Source organism: Microtus oregoni, unplaced genomic scaffold, assembly GCF_018167655.1.
Source record: "Microtus oregoni isolate MIOR12 unplaced genomic scaffold, Mior012 000049F_ref0000343, whole genome shotgun sequence".
Taxonomy (NCBI): Eukaryota; Metazoa; Chordata; class Mammalia; order Rodentia; family Cricetidae; genus Microtus; species Microtus oregoni.
The window spans coordinates 2,643,584-2,666,946 of record NW_024543223.1 but is presented as its reverse complement, the minus strand read 5'-3'; the positions used below and the strand labels follow the sequence as shown (position 1 = coordinate 2,666,946).

Below are 23,363 nucleotides of genomic sequence, written 5' to 3'. Positions count from 1 at the left end.
GGGACCCACCACGAAACTGTCTCAAAAATGAAGGTAAAGAAAAAGAAATAAGCCGGGCGATGGTGGCGCACGCCTTTAATCCCAGCACTCGGGAGGCAGAGGCAGGTGGATCTCTGTGAGTTCGAGACCAGCCTGGTCTACAGAGCTAGTTCCAGGACAGGCTCCAAAGCCACAGAGAAACCCTGAGTCGAAAAAACCAAAAAAAAAAAAAAAAAAAAAAGAAAAGAAAAGAAAAAGAAATAAATAAAAATACAAGGTGCTAGGCATGATAGACATGCCTTTAATTCCAGTAGTTAGTAGGCAAAGATATCTCTCTGTAAGAGAGGATAGGATCTCTGTCACTTCAAGGCCAGCCCGATGGGCATTGTAAACCAGTCAAGGCTAAAGAGTGAGACCCTGTATCTGAAAGAAAAAATAGGGAGTGGCTCCTGAGAAACAATACTAAAGGTCGGCACCTATCTCTCATAAATGCACACACACATGTACATAAATAAACAAATATTAAATGAAATTTAAAGTAAAAAAGACTCACGAGGACTGGGGAGCTGCTCCTTGGTAGAGTGCTTGCTAGCATGCACAACGTATGGGTTCTTTGCCCAGAATCACATAAAACCAGGTAGGAACACAAGAGATCCCAGCACTTGGTTATAGAGGAAGAGAGTTCAGAAATTCAAGATCATCTTCCAGTATATACTGATTTCAAAGCCAATGTGGGCTATAAGACTCTATCAAAAACAAAGCTACCTCATTGTGTCAGCAATACTGATTTCTGAAGTAAATAGCATTTAAAAAAAAAATTAGAAAGAGCCAGGCGGTGGTTGTGCATGCCTTTAATTCCAGCACTCAGAGGCAGAGGCAGGCAGATCTCTGAACTGGAGGCCAGCCTTGTCTAAGGAGTGAGTTTTAGGACAGCCAGGACTGTCACGTAGAATAACCCTGTCCCTGGGGCTGGAGAGATGAGAGGTTAAGAGCACTGGCTGCTCTTTGGCTCACAACCATCTGTAATAAGACCTGGTGCCTTCTTCTGGCATGCAGGCAGACATGCAAGCAGAACACTGTATACATAAAAAATAAATAAATAAAATCTTAAAAAAAAAAAAAAGCCCTGTTCCAAAAGTACCTATGAGGCCTTGGGTTAATTTCTGGCATTGCACAGGAGAGAGGAGAGGAAAAAAAAAGGGAAAACTAAGTCAAGTGTGGTAGAACATTTCCACCCAGACACACAGACAGGAGGATAATGGGTTCAAGGCCAGCCTGGGCTACAAGACGAGTTCCAGATGAGCCTGGGACTCCCAGTAAGATCAAGATTCAAAGTAAAACCAAACAAAACCTGAATGTGAATGCTTTTCAGAGTTCTTGTCGACTCCAGTGCAACCAATTCTCCTGATGGCTGTTATGGCTTCACTCATTTACCTGCCCACCTCAATTTGTGATATTCGTAATTGTTACGGCATTGTATTGTACTGGGCACATCATAACTTTGGCCAATTTACACAATCCCCAAAGACCAATCAATACTGACCACTGCCCCCAAAGCCCTTCTTGTGGATGACAAGTTTGTAGACCTTTGTAGTTCTCATTTTGTCTTGTGGTTTCTTCAGCTGTTCCAATCTTGGAGCAGGGAAGTCATCTTGCCTTCCTGCCATTGAAACACAAACAAAACAGCCAGATGTCAGGTTTCCTAAAATTGCTCTTTAATTTTAGTCCTTGAAGATACTGGTTATTGTTCAGCCGAGAGGCCTGCCAACCCTTAAACTAAATCAGTCCTCCAATTACCAAGGGAGAAAAACAAATAGAAGTGTGCTTTGGGAATTAAAGTGAATTGAGGCTGAGATCCAGTCAATCCTCTGAAAAAATACTCTCTCTGCCGCATACCTAGCAGACACTTGTAGTGACAGGGACATTGCCTAGTTTCTGTCTGCATTAGTAACACCAGAATAGTACAGGGATATTAGGTTAGTCCATCACATCTGTAGAGAAACGTCAAAACAGGGGACTGGCCCAAGGTCACTCAAACTCTTAAGCACTCCCGTGATTCACGTTTCACTAACAATGTCCTGGGGAAGAGAGCAGAGAGAAGGCTGGGATTTCTTTGCCGAACCTCTCTATGTGTACCAACTCTCAGCGGACCCATTTCGTCGTCGTGGTAGCAGAAGCTCGGGGAGGGAAAGACTTATCCAAGGTCACGCGGGGGCTGAGGGAAGAGTCGGGCCTCGAACCTGGATCAGAGCCCCCTCCTTCAAACCCCTCAAGTCTCAGCCCGGGGCGGGCACTCGACTCGCCCCCAGTTCCACAGCCCCTCCCCTCCTCGGGCCCAGCCCGAGGCCAGATCCTCGCCAGAGATTCCGGACCTCCTCAGGATAGCCCACCTGAGCCCCCACAGCTCGCGCAGCTTCCGCACCAGAGCTCTAGGTGCCCGCCAGCCAGCACCGCCGAGGAGCGCTCACCTGAGCCCGCGCCGCTCCGGAGGCTCCGCCCCGAGTCCCCGCCCCTTGCCGCTCCCCGCTCCGCCGGGCCTGGCCGCTCTAGCCCAGCCGCCGCCTCGTCTCGGTGTCCTCGCCACTTCCTCCTCCGGGGCTTGGGACGGGGGGCGTGGCGTCGAGTCTGACTTCATTCTCTGAGTCCTGCTGGAGTTTCCCGCCTCGAGCTACCGTATTGTCTGCTTTGCAAAGGAAATTTGAAAACAGAGTCTGGACCTTCGTTTCAGACAGTGATCTCATAATACGGGAAACTCATGAGAGTCGACTCCTATCTCGCTGAGCTGTTTTTCCTTGGGTTTGACAGTGTAAATAACTCATCCTGGGTTCAGAGGGCTATTGAAAGGCACAACAGTCTCAGGGAGAAGCTGAATGTGGTGATGCATCCTGGTAATTCAGGTACTCTGGAGACAGAGATAGTTCCCTGTAGTTCAAGGCTAGATTGGGCTATGCAGCAAGAAAACGGGGCTGTGTATAACTTATGAGAGAGTTAACTGATTTATTGTACTCTGTTAAGTATGATTGAGAAATACAAGTTAATAGTCAATCATGCAAAGTACAAATTTACAGAAACAAGCTTGGAGGAAGAGACCAATCTGTATTTCTTATTATATAGTCTTCTGTTGTCAAAATTAAGCCTAATGCAAGTAACTCAAATTTAAAGTAAATTTAGTTTGACTAATATAAAATAATATTCAAAATCAGATTTATAAAAAAGCTGGTTATAAAATATTGAATGCTTGAGTAAAATGGATTAAGTTTACAATAAGCTTGATCGGCAGGAAGTCCTCAGGCCCAAGTAGTTCCCTTGTTTGGGGCACAGATATCCAACCAGAGTAAGTGGCGCCGGGCAGCGGTGGTGCACGCCTTTAATCCCAGTACTCGGGAGGCAGAGGCAGGCGGATATCTGGGAGTTCGAGGCCAGCCTGGTCTACAAGAGCTAGTTCTGGGACTGGCACCAAAGCTACAGAGAAACCCTGTCTCGAAAAACAAAACAAAAAACAACAACAGAGTAAGTGGCATCTTAGCCTCATGGAACAAGGATGCATGGGAAATAAGACCTGTCAGAAGCTGGCTGCTTCTGCCTCCAGCTTTCTTATCCAAAGATTAATTACTCCTTATTTACTCCTTATGTCTCACGTGACAGGGGGATGGTTTCTTTTGCCCACTGGAGGACCTCAGAGCCTTCACCCACATCCTAAATGTCCCAGACTTCAGAGAGGCAAGTAGCAATTACACTCTGCCCTTAATGTCTCCCAAATGGACATGTGAGGACGCTGTGAAGAGGGGAACCTTGTGACACTGGTTTGAGACCTGAATATTGGTTTAATTGGCCATGCCCTCTACCCTGGCCTTGTTCTTCCTCTTAGTAAAAGCTGATTCCAGGGTCCTCACCCTAACCATCCATGTTCTCTCACTAAAGGAAGATGTCAGATACTCTGTCATCAAACTCACAGCTTTGCAAAGTTAGTAGACGGAACAAGCCATGTCTTTGACAGTTGGTTTTCTATCTGTAGAGTCAACAAATGATTCTATTCGGTAACGTCCCACACCTGAAGGAGATTATCTCTGACCTGGGCTGACCTGTGTTGCTTCAGGACTATGGGACTGAACGCTCCAGGGCCGGTGCCTGTAAGGAGAATACAGGCTTTCGAAGTGGTACTTGTGGATGTTTTCCCAGAAATCCCAAAACTCGTTTAATATGATTATCTTGCTTTACAAATTATGCTTCTAAACCAATTTATTTTTAAATGAAAAGTTAAGAAATTTCTTCTAGGGGCTGGAGAGATGGCTCAGTGGTTAAGAGCATTGCCTGCTCTTCCAAAGGTCCTGAGTTCAATTCCCAGCAACCACATGGTGGCTCACAACCATCTGTAATGAGGTCTGGCGCCCTCTTCTGGCCTGCAGGCATACACGCAGACAGAACATTGAATAATTAATAAATAAATAAATAAATATTTTTAAAAAAAAGAAAAAGAGGCCGGGCGGTGGTGGCGCACGCCTTTAATCCCAGCACTCGGGAGGCAGAGGCAGGCGGATCTCTGTGAGTTCGAGACCAGCCTGGTCTACAAGAGCTAGTTCCAGGACAGGCTCCAAAGCCACAGAGAAACCCTGTCTCGAAAAACCAAAAAAAAAAAAAAAAAAAAAAAAAAAAGAAAAAGAAATTTCTTCTACCAGACAGTGGTGGCACACATCTTTAATCCCAGCACTTGGGAGGCAGAGGCAGATAGACTTCTGTGAGTTCAAGACCAGCCTGGTCTACAGAGTGAGATCCAGTACAGCCAGGACTAAACAACACAATAAAACCCTGTCCCAAAAAACAAACAACCAGGTGGTGGTGGTGCACAGCTTTAATCCCAGCACTTAGGAGGCAGAGGAAGGCAGATCTCTGTGATTTTTGAGGCCCAGCTGGTCTACAAAGCGAGTTCCAGGACAGCCAGAACTGTTACACAAAGAAACCCTATCTCAAAAAAAAGAAAGATACTTCTCCTTAGCACAAGACACAGGGACAAGATGCAAGATGAAAATTCCTTTTGGTTCCTTCCCACTCTGGTTCCTTCCCTTGATCATATCAGCCCTCCTTATTATACTCACGTGTAATGTATTACCCTGCCTTGCCTTTTACATGTTTTACTGAATTTCACCCTATACCCAAGCGAAATGTTCCATGTAAGCTCTCCCGGTGACTTTCACCCTACAACAGCTCCATTTGTTCCAGACATAGCTACAAAAAGACCTTTCACACGGCATGGAAAAACTGGCTGAGAAGGAACTTCATCCCTTTCATCCCGCTCCAAATATTATTCTTGACATTAGTCCTCTTCCCTTCCTTTGACGCTCTCTAGTTCCCTGCTACGTCTGCTAGCTCATTTGGCGCAGGAGTCCTGGCATGGGACCAATCCCTGTCACCCTGAATCAAGTCTGTGCCCACTTAGTCTCACTGGCCCACTCTGTCTCCCTTGCCATGGCTCCTTCTCCTCCCTCAACCTTCCTTCCAGGGAAATCTCTCTGTTTTATTCGGTAACCAAATCAACTGTTTACAGCCCTTTAACAATTCTGTTTCAAAAGTCTCATTAGGAATACAGGACGACAATCGTCGCATAATCCATCACAGCTGATCAAGTTAAACTCTCCTGCTAAGTGACAGGACTGACCCTTCAATGCACCTATAAGTAACCCCCCTACAACAACAGGCTCCATCACAGACGATCAAGTAGAACTCTTCTCCTGCTAAGTGACCAGGGGACCCGTCCCCCACTTCAGTGTGCCCATAACTACCACCTCTGACAAAGACCCTCTTCAGCAAACAGCTCCTCTTTTCTCTCTATCATAGAGCTTTGAACGATAGTTTCCTGCTGAAAGACTACACCTCCCAAGTGCCATTGCGGCAAGGGAACTACGGAACTGAAAAAGTACAGGAGGGAACTTTTAGTAGGCGAGGCAGTCATTTATGGCCCTATAAAAGTCGTAGCCTTCTTCTTCCTGGGGTATCCTCTCATCTGTCTGCATGAACTGGGCCATTTTATTATTTTATTCTCTTATGGTATGAGGCATTCTCTCATCCCCCCCCCCCAGAGCGTGGGATTTATGGCTCATCCCTTCACGTGGGTGAGATTGTATTCCCCTAGAAATGTGTCCTCCAAAAAACACTGTCCTGCCTAGACAGACTTTCCTCTCTCTGCCTTTCCGTCTCCTTTAAGCCACCATCAGATGTCTACGTGTGTGTGTGTGTGTGTGTGTGTGTGTGTGTTATTATAAACTTAAGATGATGGAATAGCTCTTGCTTGGAAGTGTCCACTGCGCAAGTCTCTACAAACTCAAACCCTAAAACATTCCTAGGCTTCTACGATCCTTTGGATGTTGATAGTCAATTCTGAGGATTGAACCCAGGGACTTTGTCATGCAAGGCCAGCTTTTGTCCCATAGAAGTAGGGACTGAAAACTAAATCAGTGAATGCTAATCAAATACCATTGAAACTATTCCAATAATTAGTGATAATAGCTATGATTTTTATGCTAATTTAAATTTTTTATTTTTATTGTTTTTATTGTGCTATACATTTTTCTCTGCTTCCCTTCGTTCCTGCCCCTCTCTATTTCTACCCTCTCCCATGACCTCCCCCCAAAAATTAGGTGAGTTATGATCCCACTCTGTAGCAAACTGGTGTTGAACTCATGACAATCCTCCTGCCTCAGCTTCCCTCCAGCTTCTGTCTGGGATTGTAGAAATGAGTCACCATGCCCAGTGCACTTGCCTCTTGCTTCCTCGCGTTCTTTTTTCTTTCTTTCTTTCTCTTATGTCTAGGGCCAGGGGTGGGAGCCAGGGCCTCACACATCTGGCCAAAGCTGTCTATCTGCAGGCATCCTCAGCCTGGTTTCTGCCCTGTGCCACTCTCCCACCTCCTGCTTCATTATGGTAACATTTTATAACCAGAGCAAGTGTCTTAGGTCACCACACTGCGTGCACCTTCTGACCATGGTGACTACTAATCGAAACAGCATCTTGGCCTCCAGTTCATTACAGCACTTTTTTAAAGGTCTTTTTTTCCAGTTTTAACACAGCTATTGCTTTCCAATGTTTTTCAGAAAATGTATAATTTTTCTTTTAAGCAAAAGCACTGTAAAGCAGTAGAGGCCTTGGTAGTGGGCGTCTCATAGCGCAATAAGTAAAGGTTCCCATGGTGGTATATACCTAATATCCCATCTCTGGAAGAATTTGAGGCCAGTCTGACCTACATGGTCAGAGATTGGAAAAAAGGAAAAAGGAAAGATGTTAGGAGAAGAAAAAGCCAGATGATGGTAGTGGTGACGTCAGTGGCATACATCTTTAATTCCAGCACTCAGGAGGCAGGGACAGGCAAATGCCTGAGTTTGAGCCCAGCCTGGTCTACAGTGAGAGTTCCAGGACTGCTAAGGCTACACAGCGAAACCCTCAAAAAACCCCAAAACATCCAGGCAGTGATGGCCCTCGCCTTTAATCCCAACACTAGGAAGGAAGAGACAGGAGAATCTCTGTGAGTTCGAGGCCAGCCTGGTCTACAAGAGCTAGTTCCAGGACAGGCTCCAAAGCTACAGAGAAACCCTGTCTCAAAACAAACAAACAAACAACAAAACCCCAAAACAACAGAAATTTAATAGAGTTTAAGAGACCACGTTAAAAGTAGAAGTTTGTAAGATGAATAATATTTCCATATGATTTAGGAGAGTGCAGAAGGCAGGCATGGTCGAGCCTATTATCCTACTATCCAAAAGGCTGAGACAGGAAGAGTTTGAAGCCAGCCTGGTCCATAGAGCAAGTTTCAGACTAGAAAGTAAGATCCTGTCTCAAAAGAATAAAAAGTAAAACTAAGCAAATAAGTACAATAAAAACAGAGCCTGAACTAGAAGGGAGACCTTGACTCAAAACCATATGACATTAATGAGGGTTGCTTACGGTTTCAGAGGGTAAGTCCTGGATTGTCATGGCAGGAAGAAGAGCAGCAGGCAGACAAGCATGCTGCTGGAGAAGTAGCTGAGAGATCCACAAGCCTGAGGGAGAGTGGGAGGGATGGGGGGATGGAGAGGAAAGAGAGAGAGAGCGTGCTGTGGAGCTAATACTAGTTAACTGCAATGGTTTGGGCTTTTGAAACTTCAAAGCCAAGCCAACCCTCAAGGACACACCTCTTCAATAAGATTGCATTCTTTTTTATATAATTTATTTAATTTTATTCTATGTGCATTGGTGTGAAGCTTTCAGATCCGCTGGAACTGGAGTTACAGACAGTTGTGAACTGCCGTGTGGGTGCTAGGAATTGAACCTGGGTCCTCTGGAGGAGCAGCCAGTGCTCTTAACCACTGAGTCATCAATCCAGCCCAAGATCACATCTTCTTAAAGCAGATGCAGAGATGCAGATGCAGAGTGGTTAGTTGTGGAATTAACCACTGAACAGAGCTCCCGGTGTCCTGCTGAAGAGATGGAAGAGTGATAACATGAGCAACGGGATCAAGACCATGACATGGAAACCCACATAAAAGGCTGACCTGAACTAGTGGGAGCTCACTGAGTCTGGATTGACAACCTGCATAAGACCGATCTAGACCCTCTGAAAGCAGGTGACAATGAGTGGCTTGGGCAGTTTGTGGCCCACTGGCAGTGGGACTAGGAGCAATTCCTAATGAATGATCTGGCTTTTTGGAACCCATCAGCCTAGACAAGACAGGGAGGGCTTGGTCCTGCCTCAAAATAGTAGTGATGTGACAGAATTCGTTGACTCTCCTCACCCTCTCTGAGGAGAAGATGGGTGGTGGAGTGAAGGGAAGTGGGGGGAGCAGGGGAGGAGGGCGGGGGAACTGGGATTAGTCTGTAAAAATTAATTAACTAGTTAATAAAATAAAATAAAAATATCACATCTTCTCAAGGTCCAAATCAGGAGCAGAAGGAGAGAGAGCACGAGCAAGGAACTCAGGACCGCAAGGGGTGCACCCACACGCTGAGACAATGGGGATGTTCTATGGGGAACTCACCAAGGCCAGCTGGCCTGGGTCTGGAAAAGCCTGGGATAAAACCGGACTCGCTGAACATAACGGACAATGAGGACTACTGAGAACTCAAGAACAATGGCAATGGATTTTTGATCCTACTGCACGTACTGGCTTTGTGGGAGCCTAGGCAGTTTGGATGCTCAACTTACTAGACCTGGATGGAGGTGGGTGGTCCTTGGACTTCCCACAGGGCAGGGAACCCTGATTGCTCTTCTAGCTGATGAGGGAGAGGGACTTGATTGGGGGAGAGGGAGGGAAATGGGAGGCGGTGGTGGGGAAGAGACAGAAATCTTAAATAAATAAATAAATAAATAAATAAAATATCACATCTTCTAATCCTTCCTTAACAGTTTAACTAACTTCAGAACAAACATTCAAATGTATGAACCTATGGGGTCATTCTCATTTTAACCACCACAGCCAGCTTCTACTTCCTAGAGTCTTTGTCAAAAACAAAATAAATAAACAAACAATAATTACAAAAAAGATTTCATGGTGAGAAAATATCATATTTAAAAACAAAGGTAGAATGAATAATGGGATTGATTATGCAAAACCATACTGGATCTTGAGACAAAAGGAAAGACCAGTAATGTTGAGTTTTACAGACTCTATTGTAAAGTTGTGCAATTGTCTTTGAATATACTTAATAAGGATATTGTGAAATTTTAAAATTTTTATTCAGAATAGTAGTAGAGCACACCTTCAATCCAACACTGGGGAGGAGGCGGGTGGATTTGAAGCCAACCTGGTCTACAGTAGAGTTCCAGGACAGCCAAGGCTACACAGAGAAATCCTGTCTTGAAACAGGCCCTCGCAATTTAATTTACTTTAAGAAAACTTTTATTTTGTTATTTTTTATTTACATGTATGTGTGTTTTTATCTCTGTTTATATATGGGGTGGGGTTCCCACAGAGTCTAGAAAAGGGCATCAGATCCTCTGCATCTGGAGTTATAAGGGGTTGAAAGCTGCCTCATTTAGGTTCTGCTAACCAAACTGTCCTGTAGACAGAAGTTTCTGTCCTCCCCAGTCCCACAGCTGTTTCACAAAGAAACACACAGAGGCTTATATTAATTATAAAGTGTTTAGTCTATTGGCTCAGGCTTATTGTTAACTAGCTCTTACAACTTAAATTAATCCATAATTCTTATCTATGTTTAGCCATATGATTTGGTACATTTTCTCGGTGAATCATTCCTATCTTACTTCTTCTGTGTCTGGCTTATGATTGCATCTCTACCTTCCTCTTCCCATACTTCTCCTAATCTGGTCACCCTGCCTGGACTTCCTGCCTGGCTACTGGCCAATCAGCGTTTTATTAAACTAATATGAGTGACAAATCTTTCCAGTGTGTAAGAGCATTATCCCTCAGCATTTCCCCTTCTTTCTTTTCAAAAAAAAAAAAAACTCTGAATCTAATCTCCTTTGTTTAGCTTTTTTCCTGACCATTATCCATAACAACTGTAACCAACATTCTAAACAAAGACAAACTCCATATTCCATATTTTGGGAATGTGGACATAGTTTTCTAAGCTACTTCCTGCTGATTGGGGGTGCTTATAATCTTATGGGGACACAAAGAAAATTTAGGATCATAGTTTAATCATGACTGGAATGTTCCATGAAACTTGATCATCTCAACCAGCAGCCTTAAAGCTACTCTGGGTACAGAACTCAGAAGAAACTGCAACAGAGGTGCTCTGAAAGATTGGATCATCTGGGCATCCATTCCCATTGGAGATTTTTCAGGGGGTCATCCTTGATCAAACTTTATTTTTCTTGACCAAAAATAAATCCAAAGGCTCTCATTTCTTGTGGAAACAAAAGCAAAACTTCTTCTCCAAAGTAACATATCTTTTGACTTAAATTTTTGAAGTCAAGGCATTTTCAAAATATATAGGTTGGATTAATCCAGCAGCATTTATAATCAAATATCTTTTAGCAGCTATTGCTCCTTCCTCTGCAGTCAAACAATTGAAAGACAATACAGTAACATACAGTATCTAGACTGTCTGTATATTTTCCATCTTTACGGGGCTTTTTTTTTTGTTTTTGTTTTTGTTTTTTCGAGACAGGGTTTCTCTGTGGTTTTGGAGCCTATCCTGGAACTAGCTCTTGTAGACCAGGCTGGTCTTGAACTCACAGAGATCTGCCTGCTTCTGCCTCCCGAGTGCTGGGATTAAAGGCGTGCGCCACCACCTCCCAGCTTACGGGGCTTTTTTTAAACTCTTATTTCTATTTTATTTTTTTTTATTTTTTATTTTTTTTCCGAGACAGGGTTTCTCTGTGGTTTTGGAGCCTGTCCTGGAACTAGCTCTTGTAGACCAGGCTGGTCTCGAACTCACAGAGATCCACCTGCCTCTGCCTCCGAGTGCTGGGATTAAAGGCGTGCGCCACCACCGCCCGGCCCTCTATTTTATTTTTAATTTTTTTTGGAGACAAGGTTTCTCTGTGTATCTTAGACTATCCTGGAACTCACTCTGTAGAACAGGATGGCTTCAAACACACTGATGTCTGCCTTCCTCTGCCTCCCAAGTGCTGGGGTTAAAGGCCTATGCCACCACACCCGACTACTCTATTTCTTTTTTCTAAGGACTTTCTCTATCCTTTTCCTTTTCTTTCCTAAGTGTATCTATATTTTTAAACACACTGTAAAGCATTTAAAGGGTTTTTTTTTGCCTGAATTTGTCTTTACTGTATGTCTCTGTCTTTTTCTGACTGCACGAGTCTTTAATCTGGTAAGCAATATGGCTAGGATTAGAGCTGCATCTTTGGCGGCTGGTTCTGCTCCATTCCTTGACCTCCCTAGAGTCTAGCTTGACGGCAGAGGTACTGCCAGGAGTAATATCTATTGCCACAACTCTGTAGAATTTCTAGGTCCATGCTGCCACCAAGAAGCATGCCATTGGTTGCTCATAAACACCATTTACGTCTTTGGTGGCAGGGTTTCTTAAAAGAGTGACACGGTTTTGCTGCTAATGCTGAGTCAGAAAGCCTTTCTTACAGCAAACAGAGCCTACCCAAGAAATTGCTGCTACCAAGAAGCTGCACTTGACTGTGCTCTTTTATGTTTAGAATCCCTTCTCAAGATCTCTCAGGTTTTATGTGTATGTAATTGCTGAACATTGGGTGCCATTTCTAGTTGGAAGTTACTGTCCTGCCAAGTCCCGCAGCCATTCAGTCCCAAAGAAACACACTGAGGCTTATATTAATTAGAAACTGTTTGGCCTATTATCTTATGCTTATTATTAACTAACTCTTACAACTTCAATTAACCCATAATTCTTATCTTTGTTTAGCCACATGAAAAAATGTATCTTTTCTTTTTTTTTTATTTTTTTTATTTTTTTTTAATATTTATTTATTTATTATGTATATGATATTCTGTCTGTGTGTATGCCTGCAGGCCAGAAGAGGGCACCAGACCTCATTATAGATGGTTGTGAGCCACCACGTGGTTGCTGGGAATTGAACTCAGGACCTTTGGAAGAGCAGGCAATGCTCTTACCCTCTGAGCCAACTCTCCAGCCCTCTTTTTTTTTAAAAAATATTTATTTATTTATTTATTTATTATGTACACAATATTCTGTCTGTGTGTATGTCTGCAGGCCAGAAGAGGGCGCCAGACCTCATTACAGATGGTTGTGAGCCACCATGTGGTTGCCGGGAATTGAACTCAGGACCTTTGGAAGAGCAGGCAATGCTCTTAACCACTGAGCCATCTCTCCAGCCCCCCAAAAATGTATCTTTTCTTAATGAGGCATTCTCATCTTGTTTCTTTTGTGTCTGGATGGTAACTGACTGCCTTTCCTTTTCCCAGAATTCTCCTAGTCTGGTCATCCCACCTCTATTTCCTGCCTATCTACTGGCCAATCAGTGTTTCATTAAACTAATAAGAGTGAAAAATCTTTCCAGGCTACAAGAACATTATCCCATAGCACTGTCCTCTGCAAAGAGCACCAATCTTAACTGCTTAGTCATCTCTCCAGCCCCTTAAAAATGTTCCGAAGTGGATTTTTAGTTAATTAATCCTTTTTTGTTTGTTTGTTTTTGGAGCTTTTCCCTCCCCAGGCAGAGTTTCTCTGTGTAACATTCCTGTCTATTCTGGAATTCCATTTGTAGACCAGGCTGGCCTGGAACTCACAAAGATCTGCCTGCCTCCTGGAGTGTTGGGATTAATTAAAGGCACAGGCAAGCACTGTCTGACTAATCAATTAATCTTTACCTCAGTATATATTAGAAAATCAGTAGCTTACATGCAAACTTTATACATATATGAACTCCATATGATTTCATTCAGCCCAAAGATAGTAGGGTTGACATACGAATTTGTGTATTTTCAACCCTAATGCTGAGAAAAACCACTATCTCTGGCAAGATGCGGGCTCTCTGACTCAAAGCTATTTTTTTTCAATTATGTGCTTGTGTGTATGGGATGTTTGAGTTGTGTATGGAGGCCAGAAGCAGTGCCTCCTGCTCGAACTGAACTTGACTTACAGGCTGTTGGGAGCCTCCCGGCGAGGTTACTAGACACTGACCTGAAATCTACTAGGAAAGCAGAAATTGTGCTTTTTGAACACTGAACTTTTATCCAGCCTCTCACAGATCTCTTTTGTTTGTTCTTTGAGTCAGCGTCTCACTCTGTAGCTCTGTTCTGGAACTCACTTTGTGTACCAGGCAGGCTTGGAACTCAGAGATAGATGCTCCTTCCTCTCCTGCAGTTAAAGGAGTGCCCTGCCAAGCCTAGGCTCCCTCCATATATCCTATTCAGAGAAAAGCTAATTACAGTTTCCCCCAAAGCCCTCATCACCTGCCAGGATGATGAACTTTAGGAACTATAGGTGTCTAATTCTAAATCATGTCTTTGGTTTGGGGCAAACTTGATTATTCTATGGACATATTTAATCCTCACAAACTTTTTTCCCCATTCTAATCTCTGCTGGAAACTTCTTTAGGTGCTGTGATACAGCGGTGAAGAAGACAGGTGAAGATGAGAAGGGATAGGCAACAAGGAAGGGATGAAATGTGGTACTTTCAGCAGGGCGGTGGTGGTGCAGGCCTTTAATCCCAGCACTTGGGAGGCAGAGGCAGGCGGATCTCTGTGAGTTCGAGACCAGCCTGGTCTACAAGAGCTAGTTCCAGGACAGGCTCCAAAACCACAGAGAAACCCTGTCTCGAAAAAAACAGAAAAAAAACAACAACAAACAAACAAACAAAAAACCCTTATAGAAATGTGGTACTTTCAATGCTTAAGTGGCAAAGAAATAAAAAGGACGTGTAACCAACGACTTTCCTGGTATATCATTTAGATTTAGTAGTCAGTGTGATTAGAAGAGAATGGCGTGACCTAAACCACTGACTGAAGTAGTTATTAAAAGGTCTCGTGATCTGCCAGGATGGTGGCAGTTGTCCATGTCACAGAAATGGATCTGGCCATAGCATTGGTAACAGTTGGAGACAGGAACAGGGCCAAAGGATATCTTTTTCTTTCTTTCTTTCTTTCTTTCTTTCTTTTTTTTTCTTTTTTGGTTTTGGTTTCTCTTTAGCTTCGAAGCCTGTCCTGGAAACGCGCTCCGTACACCAGGCTGGCCTTGAACTCACAGACATCCTCCTGCCTCTGCCTTTCAAGGGCTGGGATTAAATGCGTGTGCAACACCCGCTAGGCTGTGTGTGTTTCTCTTTAAGAGCCAGTGCGGTGCGGGCGGGGCTGAGTGTGTCGGGGGCTAGCAGAGGGCGGAGGTACGGGCTGGGAAGAGCGGCCCTCCCGAGTGCGCGCGCGCCGTGCGGGGGCGGGATCAAGACCCGTCCGCATGGCTGGCTGTGGCCCCGGATGAGGAAGTGCGGTAGGGAGGGGGGGGGTCTGTAGAAGCGGTGGAGGCCGGAGCGCCCTCGGGCTTCGGCTCTAGAAGATCTGGCAGAGTTGGTGTCGGCGGGGACAGCGGGGACAGAGGCAGCCGAGGCCAAGGTGGCAGCATGAGCACGGGCCGCGGAGCAGGCCACAGGGTAAGAGGCCCAGGCGGCCCCACAATGCCATGGGGGTCCTCCCCCGGCCGGTGCTGACTAAGGGGGTCCTGGCCCCCAGCCTCTCGGGGCTCCGAGGGCACCAAAGCTGCGTTGTTCGTGACAGAAACACCCACAGACATCGAGTAGATCAGGCACCACGTCACTGGGAGACAACAGCTTCTCGGAGTTTTGGCTCCAGGGGAAAGAGGCTCCTTTTCAACTTCCATCTGCAGGGACCCCCCCCCCCCCAACTTCTCTCCTTGGAGAGGCTAGCGCCCCTCTTCTGCACACGCCTTTCCTCGCGTCAGGTCTGTTTGTCCGCGAAGGGAGACCGTTTGTGGTGGTAAAGGGAAATTCTTTATTCTAAGAATTTAAGGGATTATCCCCCAAACGACCCCCACTTTTGGCAGCGTCTTCCAAGTGAAGTAGATTCTCAACTTCCCTAAAAGGTGACAGAGGTATCCTTCTTTTTTGCAAAAAAAGGAAAAAACAAAGCAAAACAAAAGATTTGTATTCTCTCCATTTTTCCCCCTCTCAAGATAAAGAGAGGAAGGCCCAAGGCCCAGAATTTGTGTTACTGCAAGTCCTCCTCTCTCGCCGTCCCTCAGTCACGTCCAGCAAGGAAGCTTTGCTTTTTGTGTTTTTATTAGGTCTTCTACTGCTTCTCTTCCTCTTTTGGAGTGTGATATTTGCAAGTTTGTGTCTCCCACTTAACCATCTTGACCTTGACTCTTCGCCTGGCAATGGCAGCCCACCTCTAACCTGGTACTTTTTTTCTCTCTCTGAATTGGCATGAGGTGCCCAGTGAACTTTTGGTCAGTTGTAATATTGGTTGGTGAAGAAAGTAAAGTCACGCTTAAAGAAGCAGGTGTTTGCATGACTCTACCCTCCATCACTAATGTTTCACCCACTCTTTCCACCGGAAAGGCTTTTCCCACAATCCTATGATAAAGGATCTCTCTTTTCCTTTTGGATCCTACTGTACTCTAGTCCCCAAGTTAAGAAAGAGAGCCTTAATGAAAATCAGAAGGAAAGAAAAAAGATTAAATTTTGTTGTTTTTCAAAACAGGGTTTCTCTGAGTAACAGCCCTGACTGTCTTCGAACTCTCTTTCTAGACTAGGCTGGCCTCAAACTCAGAAGATCCCCCTGTCTCTGCCTCCTGAGTTCTGGGATTTAAATGTGTGACTAATATTTGGAAACAGATTGTTATTATTATTTGAGATCAGGTCTCAATGCAGCCCAGTGTGTACCCTAGACTGACCTTCAACCCCTGACCCTTGACAGTTCTTCTGTCTCAGTCTCGAATGCTGCTGTTTTAGGCATGTTCCATCATGTGCCTCGTTTTCTTTTGAGACAGGGTCTCATGTAGCTCACACTGGTCCCATTTGCTATATAGCCAACTTCTGATTCTCCTATCTCCGTCTCCCCAGTAAAATTCTTAAGAGGGAGGGAAGCTTGATGTCACAAGGCAGACTTTTTTTGTCCACCAAATCTTTCTAGGTCTGCTTTTGTGATAGGAAAAAAAAAGCTTCCTTTTCTCTACATATCCTTTGCAGCCTCTGGTGATCCTAAGAGAAATAAGACTGGCCTTTCCCAGTATGGGAAGTGGTGCAGATGGTTTCTTTCCCCATTCCCTTGGATAAGTCTATGAAAACTTTTCCTACATGGTCTCGTCAGTAGACATAAGGGCATTTTCAGTTTTATGCCCTCTGTTGAAAGATGGACAACCCCCCCCCCCCATGTTAGTTAAAAGGGAAAGGGCAGAAGTGCCTGGGGCCTCAGAGGCTCCCTGCACTGTTCATGTTTCAGTTTGTATTGAGATCTTGTTTAGAGACAGGGTCTAGCCGTGGAGCTCTAGCTGGCCTCACTCACCATTTATCCAAGTCTGTCCTTGAACTCTCAGCCCTCCTCTTGCCTCTGCCTCTCTCTAGGTTTGGGGCCTCAGGTGTGAGCCATTAAAGTTTCTTCTTTTTCTGTTCCTCAAGAAGAGGCCTCTTCTCCAAATTCTCTCATGGACAAACTGACTATGGGTGTCTGAATGTCCCTTACAGAGGGACTGGCTACAGGATCTGAATCTTTGGAAAAGGTGAAAGGGGTGGTGGGAACTTCTGAGGGCCTGCTCATTCTTTTTTTTTTTTTTTGGTTTTTCGAGACAGGGTTTCACTCTGGCTTTGGAGCCTGTCCTGGAACTAGCTCTGTAGACCAGGCTGGTCTCGAACTCGGGCCTGCTCATACTTGTAGTGTTCCTTGCCACAAGCATGACAGTGCCCAGTGTTCCTTACTTCCATCCTTCTTTCCTCTATTTACTTATTTATTTATTTATTTATTATTTATTTATTTATTTTCTGAGACGGTTTTCTCTGTATAGCCCTGGAATTCCCTCTGTAGACCAGGCTTGCCCCAAACTCAAAGAGATCTGTCTGCTTCTGCTTCCCAAGTGCTGGGATTAAAGGTGTGCTCCATCATGCCCAGCTATGTGCCCACTGTTCTTAATAGCTTCTTTTACATTTGAACTAAAGAGAAGGGATTATTAGGGCACATAGTTTTCTGTTCTGCTTTCTTTGAATAATTTGTTTGAATTGTTTTTTTTTTCCTCCTGTGTTTTTGCTTTATTGCTGTCAAGTTTTACATCCAAAACTATTATTTGGGAAAAGTTGAATTAATTGATTAGAAATGTTGCCACTGTAGGATTTTTGGCATTGCAAAATATCCTAATGAGACAGTTCTGATTTTGCCATCTTTTTTGGGGGGTGGGGGGGTAGGGCACACACTTCCAGATTACCTGAAGGCACATTGAAGAAAAGCTTTCTGTCTTTTTTTGGTATGGAAAATGTTCTTAAATTGCCTTAAATGCTCATGAGTACCTACTGAAGGCATTAGTTTGAGCCCTGTACTCCTGTTGATATCTGTTGTAGTGTGTGTGCTGAAACAAAAGAGAAGTTATCATTTTCATAGTGGGCTTTTCTTGTGATTATTTTGGCTTGTTCATTTTGCATGGAAAAAACAAGCCCAGGAAAGCTCATTCACACTGAAGATGTTCCAGGCCGTGCAGCTAATGAGTGGAGTCTCTTGCCGGAGAGATTGAACTATTCCCTCCAGAGCTTTGCGTTGGAAACAGATAAGAGCTCAATTATTATATCTTTTTTTCATCTTCTTTTTGTTTTGTTTTTCGAGACAGTGTTTTTCTTTGTAACCCTGGCTGTCCTGGAACTCTGTAGACCAGGCTGGCCTCAAACTCAGAGATTCACCTGCCTCTCTGCCTCCTGAGTGCTGGAATTAAAGGCATGTGCCTGACCTCTTCCTCCCTTACTTCCTTTCTTTTTTTTCCTTTAACAAACATATGTTTTTTGTTTGAGACAGGGTCTCCTTGTATAGTCTACTGTGTAGCCCTGGCCGACCTGGAATTTGTGTTTCCCTGGTATTGGGGTAGTAGGCTTGTGTTAGGAACTTCATCTTTTATTGGAAATATTTTACTTTATACTTTGTACAAACATTAGTCACCTTACAAATACTGAGATAAATCTGTTCCCTAAAAAATCTAATACTTATTTGTACAGATGGTGAGGGTCATTTTTTTTTTTTAGAATTTTATTTTTATTTATTTATTTATTTATTTTTGGTTTTTTCGAGACAGGGTTTCTCTGTAGCTTTGGTGCCTATCCCGGAACTAGCTCTTGTAGACCAGGCTGGCCTCGAACTCCCAGAGATCCGCCTGCCTCTGTCTCCCAAGTGCTGGGACTAAAGGCGTGCGCCGCCACCACCCGGCTAAGATTTATTTATTTTTTTTTTTATGGTTTATTTAACTTTATTTTATGTCCATTGGTGTGAAGTGTCAGATCCCCTGGAACTGATCTTCAGACAGTTGTGAGCTGCCATGTGGGTGCTGGGAATTGAACCCAGGTCCTCTGGAAGAGCAGTCTGTGCTCTTAACCACTGAGCCATCTCTCCAGCCCCAAGATTTATTTTTAAATTTTATTTTTATCTATCTATCTATCTATCTATCTATCTATCTATCTATCTAATTATTCAAGACAACATTTTTTTTGTATAGCTTTGACTGTCTTGGAACTCACTCTGTTGACCAGTTTGGCCTCTAACTCACAGAGACCCACCTGCCTATGCCTCCCAAATACTGGGATTAATGGTGTGTGTTACATCTCCCAGCTTTAAATTTTATGTATGTGAATGTTTTGCTTGAATAAGTATATATCTGTGTACCATGTGTTCTTGGTACCTGCAGAGACCAGAAGGGGGCATCACATTCCCAGAGCCAGAATTATAGACAGTTGTGAGCTGACATGTGGGTGATGGGAATCAAACCACGTCCTCTGGAAGAGCAACAAGTACCCTTAACCATTAAGCCATCTGTCCAGCCCAGTAACAGTCATTCTTAAGTTAATAGGTTAATTTTCACTTAAACCTTAAACTAGATAATGACCTGGTATCCTTCCCTGGTAGCTTGGTTAAAAAGATGTTGTGTGCTTGAGTGTTTTACCTGCAATGTCCACAGGCACCAGAAGAGAGCGTTAGATACCCGGAACTAGAGTTAGCAGAAGGTAGCTGCTATGTAGGTACTGAGAACCAAACCTGGGTCCTTTGCAAGAGCAGACAGTGCTCTGAATCACTGAGCCATCTTTCCAGCCTTAAGTTTAGAACTTTTTCTTTTATTTGCTTATTTATCTGTCTGTCTGTCTGTTTATAATGGAGACCGTGTCTCACTGTGTACCCCTGGGTAGCTTGGAACTCTCTGTGTAGACCACATTAGCCTCAAACTCATCCATTTGTCTCTGCCTCTCTATATTGTGCTGGTTCCCTTGGAAGGTGGTTGTGATTTACCATATGGGTGCTGTGAACTAAACTCAGGTTCTTTGTGAGAATAGCAAGTGCCCTTAACCACTGGGCCATCATCTCTCCAGTCCCAAAACAATTGTATTATTCCAGAAAGAAGCTGCACATTCCCTGTCACTTTGTGATGGCAGCACTCTTATCCCTAAGCAACTGCTAATACTTTACAAATTTTCCTATGCTTGATTTTCATATAAATAGAGTCTTACAATTCCTGGTTTTTCTGACAGGTTTCTTAACATTTTTAGCATAGCTTTTTCAAAGTCTGTCTTTTTTTTTTTTTTTTTTTTTTTGAGACAGGGTTTCTCTGTAGCTTTTGCCCCGGTCCTAGAACTAGCACTTGTAGACCAGGCTGGCCTCAAACAAAGATCCCCCTGCCTCTGCTTCCCAATTGCTGGGATTAAAGGCATGCGCCACCACCGCCTGGCAAGTCTGTCCATTATGTAATCTCCTGGTACTTTGTTCCTTTTTCTGACTTAATAGTCTCTTGTATAGCTAGGCAACATTTTGTTTATCTACTTATTAATGGTCATTTGTATTTTTTTCTGTTTTTTGTCCACTGTGAATGTTTGTATCCAGGTTTTGGTTGACATGTTTGCTATGTATATACCTAAGAGTGGGCTTTTTTTTTTTTTTTTGGTTTTTAGACCAGGCTGGCCTCGAACTCACAAAAATCCACCTGCCTCTGCCTCCCAAGTGCTGGGATTAAAGGTGTGCGCCACCACTGCCCGGCCGAGAGAGTGGGCTTTTTGAATCAAGTAGTAAGTAACTATGATCAAAGGAAGAGTTTGTTGGGGTTTTTTGTTTGTTTTTGTGTTATTGTTGTATTATTTTTCTCAGTGCTAGGGATTGGACACCCCCCCCCATTTTTTAAAATTATTTATTTGTGTTTGTGTGTATCTGTGTATATGCATGTGGTACCCTTAGAGGCCAGAAAAGTTGGATCCCCTAGAGCTGAGTTAGAGCAGGTTGTGATGTGCTCAGTGTGGTAGCTAGGAACCTAACTGTGGCCCTGTGGAGGAGCAGTGCTCAGTCTGAGCTGTGGAGCCATGTTTTCATCCTATGACCCAGGATCTTCCATGTTAGGCAAGCACTTCACTGAGCTACGGAGACAGAACTGGGTTTTCCTCAGCAGAGAGGCTTCAAGGAAAAGTGAAGTCATCGAGGAAATGAAACACTAGGAAGAGAGTTATGGATTAGTGTTTGAGAACACCCATATCTCCCTGGTAGGCAGGGGAGAACGAGGTCTTGCACACGAGGTGGCAGAGACCAAGAAGTCTGAGTGCATCCGTAAACTTGGTTTTCTTTAGGTGGAGAGTGCCTGTGGATCCCAGGTTGACCACACTCACTGTCCTTCTTGGTCAGGTGCTGCACTTGCAGGTGTGTTCCTTCCCACAGAGAGATGAGATACACTTGCTTTTTTTATATATGTGTATGTGTGTGTATGAATGTGGGCCTGTGTTCACCACAATGGGTGTGTAGAGGCCAGAGGACAACTTTTTGGGGGATTGGGTCTCCTTCAGTTTGTGAGTTTCAGGGATTGCATTCAGGTCAGCAGATTGAAAGGCAAGCAGTTTAACTGCTGAGCCATCTTGGTGACCCATCTTTACAGTATTTTTTCCTGTACTTATCTAGTTTGTCTGCAGTGTGATAACTAGGAAGAGGAATCCAAACAAAGTTCAAATTGAAGTATTTCCTACTTCTTTTTGGCACCAGATAGCAATTCCAGTTTATTTCCGCTAACTCCCTCATGTACAAATGACCTAAAATATGAAGTACCTTCAGAAATATCCAGTGGCTAGAGAAGAAAGAAAGATTCTAACTCTAAAAGTGATAAATTAGTGTCAACACTGCTTTTTTTTAAAAAAAAAGATTCTTTTTATTTTTAGTTGTTTATTTTTTATTTATTTGGTTTTTCGAGACAGGGTTTCTCTGTAGCTTTAGAGCCTGTCCTGGAACTAGCTCTTGTAGACCAGGCTGGCCTCGAACTCACAGAGATCCGCCTGCCTCTGCCTCCCGAGTGCTGGGATTAAAGGCGTGCACCACCAGTGCCTGGCTTAGTTGTTTATATTTTTATTTTATATGTGTGTGTTGAGTGCATTTACATGTACCATCTATATGCAAGTGGCTATAGAGGCTGAAAGATAGTGTCAGATCCCTTGGAACTAGGTTTATTTGTGGTTGTGAGGCACCACATGGGTCCTGGGAACTGAACACATGTCCTCTGCAAGAGCAGCAAGTGCTCCTAACTGCTGAGCCGTTGTTCTAGCCCCATAGCACTGTTTCTAAATGGAGAATCTATGGTTTTTGTAAATGACAGTGGATCTTTCCTGAGTATTTTAGGGCTTTTTTTTTTCCTTGTATGTTTTTTGAAACCAGTTTTCCCTGAGTGTTGCAGGCTGGTCTTGAATCCTAGGTTCCCCTAGCTTCAATCTCCTAACTGCTAGGATTACTACAGTGCTTAATGATTTAGGCAATTTTTATTCATTTTTTAAAAAGTTAATGTCTATGTGTGTGTGGCCCTGAATTAGTTCATGAGCACCATAGGCATTCAGGTGCCCTCAGTGGCCAGAAGGTGTCAGATCCCCTGCAGCTGGAGTTACAGATGTTCAGATGGTAGTGCTTATCATCCATCTCTCCAGCCCCCTCAGTTTAGGCAATTCTGTTTTTTTGGTTTTTTTATTGTTGTTGTTGTTGTTGTTTGTTTGTTGTTTTTCGAGGCAGGGTTTCTCTGCGGTTTTGGAGCCTGTCCTGGAACTAGCTCTTGTAGACCAGGCTGGCCTCGAACTCAGAGAGATTGCCTGCCTCTGCCTCCCGAGTGCTGGGATTAAAGGCCTGCGCCACCTCCACCTGGCGGCAATTTTGGTTTTATTTTTTTATTTACTTTTGAGACAGGGTTTCACTATACGGCTCTGACTGACCTAGAACTTGCTGTACAAACCTGGCTGTTCTCAAACTCACATACAGAGTTCTGTCTTCCTCTGACTCCCAAGTGTTAGTATTAAAGGTACAGCCGGGCGGTGGTGGCACACGCCTTTAATCCCAGCACTTGGGAGGCAGAGGCAGGTGGATCTCTGTGAGTTCGAGACCAACCTGGTCTACAAGAGCTAGTTCAGGACAAGCTCCAAAACCGCAGAGAAACCCTGTCTCGAAAACCCAAAAAAAATAAAATAAAATAAAGGTGTGTGCTACCGCTCCCATCCAAAAGTAGATATTCTCTACATTTTGTTTACTTAAGTGTTTAATTTTTATATGTTTTGCCTGTTCTATCTTATACTACGTCCGTGCAGTGTCCTTGGAATCCATAAGAGGGTGTTGGGTCTCCTGGGACTGGTGTTCCAGATGATAGTAAGCCACCTTGTGAGTGATGGGAACTGAACCCAGGACCTCTTGAATTGGCAGTTCGTGCTCTGAACCATTGAGCCATAGCTCTAGTCCCTGGCCCAAGAATTTTAGAAAACCTTTTTTGTTGTTGTTCTGTTTATTTTTTTTTTACAGAGGGTTTCTCTGTGT

General features: G+C 44.0%; 3 protein-coding genes across 17 annotated transcripts in view; 2 read left to right on the top strand and 1 right to left on the bottom strand.

Annotated features, from left to right (window-relative positions):
* LOC121436441 (GATOR complex protein DEPDC5) overlaps window positions 1-2,476 on the bottom strand; it is a 125,428-nt gene extending 122,952 nt beyond the window's left edge. For 14 of the 15 annotated variants that reach the window (XM_041636336.1, XM_041636351.1, XM_041636339.1 and 11 more), the window contains exons 1-2: window positions 2,370-2,461; window positions 1,523-1,639 (exon numbers count right to left, since the gene is read on the bottom strand). In XM_041636336.1, coding sequence (XP_041492270.1) covers window positions 1,523-1,580 — 58 coding nt within the window. In that variant the 5' untranslated portion in view covers window positions 1,581-1,639; window positions 2,370-2,461. Of the gene's footprint in view, window positions 1-1,522; window positions 1,640-2,369 lie in introns of all 15 variants that reach the window. The other variant, XM_041636337.1, reaches the window with a different exon arrangement.
* On the top strand, window positions 2,108-2,608 carry LOC121436418 (formin-like protein 5). Its single transcript, XM_041636278.1, has one exon. It carries the CDS (start codon window positions 2,108-2,110, stop codon window positions 2,606-2,608), a length of 501 nt encoding a protein of 166 aa, XP_041492212.1.
* Window positions 2,609-14,820: 12,212 nt separating this feature from the next.
* The window catches only part of LOC121436436 (protein PRR14L-like), a 73,393-nt gene continuing 64,850 nt past the window's right edge, over window positions 14,821-23,363 (top strand). Inside the window, exon 1 of the mRNA XM_041636322.1 lies at window positions 14,821-15,004. Within this exon, the coding sequence (XP_041492256.1) occupies window positions 14,975-15,004 (30 nt within the window). The 5' untranslated portion in view covers window positions 14,821-14,974. The remainder of the gene's footprint in view (window positions 15,005-23,363) is intronic.

What these genes read in the sequence shown, in the direction of transcription:
- LOC121436418 (XM_041636278.1), top strand. Translation starts at nt 2,108, where the DNA reads ATGTGTACCAACTCTCAGCGGACCCATTTCGTCGTCGTGGTAGCAGAA.